The sequence below is a fragment of the Arachis stenosperma genome, chromosome 1, assembly GCF_014773155.1.
Source record: "Arachis stenosperma cultivar V10309 chromosome 1, arast.V10309.gnm1.PFL2, whole genome shotgun sequence".
NCBI classification, from domain to species: Eukaryota; Viridiplantae; Streptophyta; class Magnoliopsida; order Fabales; family Fabaceae; genus Arachis; species Arachis stenosperma.
Genome location: NC_080377.1, coordinates 130,345,523 through 130,353,330, shown reverse-complemented (window position 1 = coordinate 130,353,330; position 7,808 = coordinate 130,345,523). Strand labels below are relative to the sequence as shown.

The following is a 7,808-nucleotide window of genomic DNA, read 5'->3' as shown; positions in this document are numbered from 1 at the left end:
CATTCTGCGCATTATACAAATCTCACTCCAATTTAAAATAATACTAGCTAACTCCTATTTTTTAGCTTTCTCCAATTTGAAAGCAACACTTATACTTGAGTGGCAAGAAATCAAGAGAAGAAAGAAAACAGAAAGATAGAAAGCAAGAAGAGAGTTGACAACTTGACATTGAATAAAATTCTATATTTGTCTATCTATTCTATCTATTTTATTTCGGTGACATCTTTGGTGGCTACATTTAAGGTGGCTATTGATAACTATATATTGATCCTTCAACTGAGAATTGACATCTGACATTATTTATTAGAGTGATTAAATGAGATATGAAAATGGTTAAGCATAATATTGTGGTAATCTCGTTATATTGACTTGTGTCCGTTTGAAAATTTGATAATAAAGTAAGGGGTGAGATAATAATTTCAGCGACTACTATCTCACCTCACAACTCCACCATTATCCTAAATCTCCTCTTGGTTCCATCGCGTTCTCGTCGTCCTATCTGCTCCATCGAGTTCCATCTAAAGTTCTACCTTTCCTGCCAAAGAATGGCGATGCTGTGCAAGGAACTTCTCTGTCTAATACTGACAGGAACTCGCATCTATCCTTGTTGCAGCTCCCTCTCTCTCGCTCAAGTTTGATGTGGAGGTGCTTTGCTTCCGGTGATGAACGGTGGTGATATCAGCTGCGGTGCTACTCTTCTCTTTCATGGTTTTGTGCCGCCGGGTAAGGAAATGGATATCACTTGCCTCCCGTTTTGGACTCTTTTCTTTGGGCTAACAAAAGTAGGAGTTTAACACTCACACATATAACATATTACATGGTTACATACTATTAGCATGGTTCTATATTCTTTCAAGAAAATTTGAATCCGGTACAGTTTTATGTGAGACAAACAAATTTGCCATTAAAACATAAATGTTCAATTAATACATTTACTTCAGTTTAATAGGGCCAAAAATAAATGTCCAAAAAAAATAGAGTCACGGTCAATAAAACAACACTCTTTCAGATATCAAACTCTCATAAAAGTTACGCCACTAACTATCGTAGCCACCACGCTACCGAAATTTTTTTTTATAGAATTTTAAATTTGTTTTTTTTATTATGCCTTCTCATCAGTGGCCAAATCAAAAATTTTATATGAAGCGGCCAAAATTAAATATAAAAAAACTAAAATTTAATATAATAAAATGTTAATCAATTATAATTTATAATATATATGTCAAATCAATAATTATATATTATATAAAAGTTACATTTAATAACATATTTTAAAATGTTAGTATTTATAGATTTTTTTGGTAATACTTTATACAATTAAAATAATTATTTATTATATCAAAAGTGAATTTTAAAATATTTTTTAATATATACAATGATATAATTTGATTTGTATTTCATGTTTGTTTAGAATATCTTATTTTAGTAATTTTCATATCTACAAAAGTACATTTAATAGTTGTTGTGATATGAAGAAAAAAATTTTAAATTTTTTTTATGAAGAATGCATAAAAAAAACATGAAAGCACAAACTTTTATTAACAATAAATAATACTTTTAATTTATTTGGGTCATCTTAATTTTTAAATAGACTAATTTATTATTTTTATTTAGTCTATATTTATTATAAACTTATTATATATTCATACATAATACAATTATTCTATATATTATAATTATTATTTATTATTGTTATTTTAAACACTACTTATTATTAATATATTGTAATACACATGATACATAATGAATTATTTAAACATAATTTTTTATGTATAATATACTAATATATACTAATTAACTAACAATATATATAATTTCATTTTAAAAAAATTAGGGAGACTATGGCCACTGTAGACCCCCCATAAATCCCTATTGCTCCTCATCTAATGACTTTTATTAATATTATCTCTTAATTAATAATAAATTTAATATCATTAGTAGATTATTTTTCAAGAAAAAATTATCATATTATTTATTTGTCATTAATTCTATCTATTAAAATATTACTTTATTCTTATATATTTTACATTATAGGTAAAATAATTTATATATTATTTTTTTAATAGATTTTTGAATTTTTAAGATTAAATTATAAGTTACAAAGCCAATAATATTCAACAATATTAAAAAGAATTGTTACAAAAATACTTGGATTTATCAAAACTAAATAAAAAAAAGATTGATCTTTTTATACTTATCAAAAAATTCTACTTAAACAAATACTTTAATATATATTCACTATAGATTGACGTAATTATATTTTATTATACTGTAGAATTTATTATGATATAATTTTTTGTTTTAAGACTAAAAAAGTATTACTTAAGTAAATACTTCAATGTATATAAGGTATAGATTGATCGAATTAGTTTTTACTATATTATTATTATTATATTATACTATAAAATTTATTATATTTGTTTTAAGATCTATATAGATTATTTTATAATTAACTATAAAAAATTTTCTATTATCATTTTATTTATCTAAAAAATTTGCACAACAAATTTTATAGCATTAATGTATTGCATATTGTGTAGGTCTCGGGTTCAGTTTGGATAAACAGTTTAATTAAACTTTTTTTAAAAGATAGTTTAAATAATAAATACTTATATTAAAAGTAACTTATAAATAAATTATTTTGTATTTATTTTTTTAGTTTTAAAAATATATATTTTAAAAGAAATGTTATAAAAAGTTTTTTATTATGAAAAAAATCATTTTTTTAACTTCTTTATAAATACTTAAATAGCTTTTTAAAAAAATATAATGTAATTTTAAAAATTACACCAGACATTGTTACTACTACTTTTCATAAGTAAAAAAGACAAAAACTCAAAAGATTAACTTTTAAAGTTTTTCAATCGGGCCAAAATCTAGTTAGATTGTCACCAAAAAAAAAAATCTAGTTAGATTGAAAGTGAATTACAAATAAGTCTCTCTAATACACTAACACATATTATATATACAAAGCAATACTACAGTACAAATACAACAAGCTAAGCTACCTACACTAATTAACAAAACAGCTCGTAACAGAATTCTAACTACCCTGAATTCAATTCTATTTCCCTAATTACATCCATATCCTTTCCTCTTTATTATTATACTTCCCATGACTAACATTGTTTGTTTTAGAAAAAGTTTAGAGCGATGTCTGTTATTATGTATATATTTATTTGAGTAAATATCTAATCCGGCTCTGACAATTATTTCAAAAGGATTACGAGGTCCTTGACAAAAAAAATACTCAAATTCGACTTCTAATTTTTTTTGGGACTGATTAGATTAGTTCCTGTGCAAAAAAAACAACATTGACTTTTTTTGGCACAAAGACTAATCAGTTCCATAAAAGTAAAGCTCAGAGGCTGAGTTGGATATTTTTTTTTGTCAATGACCTCGTTGTTTTTCGAAGTAATTGTTAGGGGCCGTTTAGGATTTTCTCTATTTAATTTTGTTATGTTTTGATTTTAGCGTGTCTATTTTTAATAATTTTCAATTTTTTTTTCATTTTAATTTTTAAGCATTCAATTGATACTCACTTTTCAGAAAGATATATGTATAGATCTTAAAACTTAAGGAGGCACAGCATAGAACTTACAAGCATGTCAGTGTTTATATTCATAGCTCACTTATTGATACAATACAACTCAAGAAAACAAGGAAATTGCACATTGTGATTGATGAATGCAAATGAAACAAGGTAGAGGAAAAAAAATTTAAGGATTTCTTGGTTTTAGATAGTTCCAGCTTTGTTGAATGTAGACCACAGAAGCAAGTAAGATCATAATGATGGGAATCATGATATCATAAATGTAAAACAAAATTGATCCCACTTGGTTGTAGATTAATGCATCACCACCATCATAATTGAATGGACATGGATCTCTGATGTAGTAATAGAAATGTATAACCAACCTCAGCAATGTGAGTCCAAAATAGTATGTTTTCCTCAAAGGCCTCACTTGACTACTACTCGCCATGTTCTCAATGACTTGAGGCATCAAAAATAAATCTTGCATCTTCAGGGCCAGAGTCTTCATGATCACTGACATTGCAGGTACAAAGTAATACCCATTTGGCATGTGCTTAGCTTCAGACACCTTTTGATACTGTTTTATAGTAAGAAGCAAAGAAACCAACAGTAGAAGAATTCTTGGGGTTTGCAATTCATAAGGCAAATTTCTAATAGAATGTTGGTTTGATTCAAATAGGATCTCAGTGGACATTATCAACTCTGCACCATAACCAAACATCAACAGAGCAAGCGTTCCATGAGAGATGTAAGGAATGCAGCTATCATTTGAATTCATGTAACGAAGTTGGCTCCAAATTATGGCTACTGCTGCTAGGGAAATCAGAAGCCTTAGAACACCTTCAAAGGTTTTCATCAAGGCATAGTCCTGTTCATGCTCATTGTATGAAATCCTTAGAGTTTTGAGAGTGATAGTCCTGAAATGCAGCGCATCTTCTTCGCTCCTTTGGCTAGTAATGGTCATTTCAACTGACGGATACATCAGCCATCTTGTTGATTCAGATGGATACTGAACCTTAACTTCTACCATACAATCTAGCCCAGGCTCAAAACTGCTGTTATCATTTGGTGAAACCTTTCTGCAACCACTTAGATGCATATCACCCGCTAAGGGATCATAAACACCTTCCAAGAAGTAAGGGTAAAGAACTTCACTTTCAACCAAATATCCTTCAGAGAACGCCAGATGTAATGATATGTTAATGAGGTTCTTCTCTTCTGGTTCTGTTGTTTCATGTTGATATGAAGTATCAAGTGAAAGTACTTCCATCTGAATATCGACCCTTGACTTCTGATTCCTCATGGATTGATGATGAACTGCACACCCATGGAAATTGAGTTTATTGGAGAGGAAATTTAGCTGAGCATGCAAATCTAGTCCATCCACCAGAGTTGGATACTTCAAGAACTTCTTGATAAAGGTGCACAATTTGGAGGGTGGACTCTTCTTTTTGTTTGCTGCAGCTAGCTCAACCTTTGAGTAATTATAATATGGATTGTTATACAAACCAAGGCTCTTGAGATCTGAAGGGCCCCTTAGTGAATCAAACAACAAAGGCAAGAAGGATGTATTTGTTTCATTTTTGATGCTATATATGCTACCTAGCAATACACTCCTCTGCTTGATGGAGAACACATTTGGAAAGTGTAAAGATACCTGGTAATTGCATTCCTCTGAGTCTAACACTGAATTAACACACCCAGTCATGCAAAGTTTTCTTGTTAAGGAATCCCATGTTCCTTCTGCAGATAGAGTCAGGCCTGCGAGACCCGTTCTACCTTGCCATGCAAATATAGGAAATGATGCAGGAAATGCTCTTAGAACTGCAGAAACTCTTGTAGTTTGGACAATATTGTTAGATGTTTCCTCCTCACAGATAAGATTCTGAAAGAGCAGCCTAAAGTTTTGGTGAGTCCAATTAGAACTAAATTCTTTTCCGAGTTGAAAAGGGCCTAGTTTGCCAGCAACATGTCTATCATTATAGTTTTGGAGAATATCAAAAGGTCGTTCTATAACTTGCCTGAGAAACCTGCAGAAACTAAAGCTGCTATCGAACGATTTTGCTCCATATGTTGTCAGCTCCTGTTGATATGGATAAAGATCACAAGATCTGTGATGAGTTTGGAAAACTCTAAACCAAATTGATGATGATCAAACATTATTAACAGCAAAATTATTAAGCTAATTTTGATTAATGTGCTGATTAAAATAATTTTGTTGTGCAGATTTTTGTTGGGCCGAAACAAAAGAAAATTAACAAAGTCCAACTGTTGCATTATTAATTCAGCTTTGTGTTTGTAATCAAAGCTAGTTATAATTGGGCCAGAATAAACTGTTGCAAGTCCAAACATGTGCTTTCCATGCTTGATCCGAAAACAATTTTATCAGGAAAGCAAATGTTAACCAAATGGGCCAGTTTTGATTATAATGTCACAAGCCCAAATTATATTAAATGATAATAGGTTCCATTCTTGGTCCGAAACCAAAGAAAAATGAAAGCCAAGTGCTTCCAACGGAACCAAGTGTTAACCATGTGATGGATTTCAAAATCTATTACATTGTTAATTAATGCATGGGGAACATGAGAGAGAAAAATTCAGCTGAAGTGATTGATGGTTATTATGACTTACACGCCACTCTATAGGGAAGTAAAAGCAAGCTATGCCTAATTAATTTGATCAACCACTTTGTATTGCTTTTCTTTCAGATTCTTTATTTCTCTCTCATCTCTTTCTTCTTCTCTCTTTGGTCTTTGTCCAGTAAACCATGGACGCCGTGCTCTTCAACAAAGAAAAAGAAAGAGTTGCATGCATCAAGACCATCAAGCTAATGATGGCAAGAAAACATACCAAAAGAAAAATGAGCTGTGGCTAAGATGCTTACCAAATGTGGTTAGATTTGGTGAAGCTATCTTGAGCCTTTCATGCTCAAAAATGGAAGAAGAAGATTCGGCCAGCTAGAGGAGATTCTTGAAGCATGGCTTGTCTTCGATTCTGCTCAACCACCACAGGGAGTAGCTAGAGTGGCGAAGTGATGGTTGAAGGCAGAGATTGAAGCAGATGAAGTCATTATCATCATGAGGCATCAAGGGCCAGAAATCCATCTTGGAGAGCAAGCCAAGGATGGAGAGCCCGGATTGATGAAGGGTGATGATCAAGAAAGGGCTAGAGGTAATTGCATGTTGGTTAATGCATGGTTATCTCTTCTCTCTCTGTGTGGCCGAACCGGTTTGTTGAAGGAGGAAGAAAGTTGGTTCGGTTTTGGCTTCAAGTGTGGAGGCTTTCCTCTTCTTTAAAAAGGGGGAACAACCACTGTTTGAAGCAAGGAGAAAATTTGAGAGTGCAAGGCACAGAGTTCTCAGAGCTACCTGAGCTAACAGTTTTTCTCTTCTCCTTCAATGTTTTCTGTTTTGTAATTTTTCTGTTTAATTTTGTCATGTCTTGAGTCTCATGGAAAAAGGCAAACAAGTGAGGTTTGTATGAAAAAGCCATAGAGCGGAAAAAGGCAGAGAGTGCAAAATTAAAAGAAAATCCATAGATGTCTTAGAGGTCCTTTGTTCATCTATGTTGTGTATCATGATTCTGTGGGAATCCCCTTGTAAGTTGGGTTAGCACTTTACAAGTTGTAACAGATTGATTATAGTGAAATTCCATCATATTTGTGATGGAGACTGGATGTAGGCTGCACTGCACTTAGCAGCCGAACCAGGATATATCTGGGTGCAATCTTCTTCTCTTTCTACTCCATTTCTGTTTTCTACCACACACGAGCAAAAGCCAGAATTATCTCGTGCCAAGTGATGAGACAAAACAAAAAGTCTCGTGACAAGGGACGAGACAAAACAAAGTTGCTCGTGTCAAGTGACGAGCAAAAACAGAAAAGTCTTCTCTAAAGTTCAGCAAGTGTCAGCATTTAAAAAGGGGGCTAAGATTCAACCCCCCCTTCTCTTAGCCACTGAAACCATCAATTGGTATCAGAGCTTGGTCTCAAAGAGATCAAGCTTTGCAGCTTGGAGTAAAGATCCTCATGGCAGAAAACAGTGGCACAAATGTGTTATCATACAATCTGGCTGAAGGACAATCAAGCAACAGACCTCCCCTCTTCAATGGGAAAAATTATACCTATTGGAAGGAGAGGATGAAGATATTTGTACAAGCTGTGGATTATAGACTTTGGAAGATCATCTTGGAAGGTCCTAAATTTCCGACTACAACAAGTGCTCAAGGAGTAGTCTCTCGTAAACCTGAAGCAAGCTGGACCGAGGAAGATAGG

The 7,808-nt window shown here is 32.2% G+C and overlaps 1 protein-coding gene across 1 annotated transcript; it reads right to left on the bottom strand.

The window, feature by feature from the left end:
• Positions 1 to 575: 575 nt before the first annotated feature.
• LOC130934877 (uncharacterized) lies at positions 576 to 5,605 on the bottom strand. Its single transcript, XM_057864405.1, has 3 exons — positions 5,557 to 5,605; positions 3,837 to 5,488; positions 576 to 773 (listed from the first exon to the last, which is right to left on the bottom strand). The coding sequence occupies exons 1-3, from the start codon at positions 5,603 to 5,605 to the stop codon at positions 576 to 578; spliced, it is 1,899 nt and encodes a 632-aa protein (XP_057720388.1).
• Between the last annotated feature and the right edge of the window lie 2,203 nt (positions 5,606 to 7,808).

Excerpts from the sequence above, each read along its gene's own strand:
- LOC130934877 (XM_057864405.1), bottom strand. The coding sequence starts at position 5,605 with ATGGAGCAAAATCGTTCGATAGCAGCTTTAGTTTCTGCAGGTTTCTCA. Across the intron at positions 5,489-5,556 it reads AGTTTCTGCAGGTTTCTCAG|GCCCTTTTCAACTCGGAAAA; the intron begins GCAAGTTATAGA and ends CTGGCAAACTAG. Across the intron at positions 774-3,836 it reads ATGCATTAATCTACAACCAA|CCCAAAGAAAAGAGTCCAAA; the intron begins GTGGGATCAATT and ends TACTTTTGTTAG.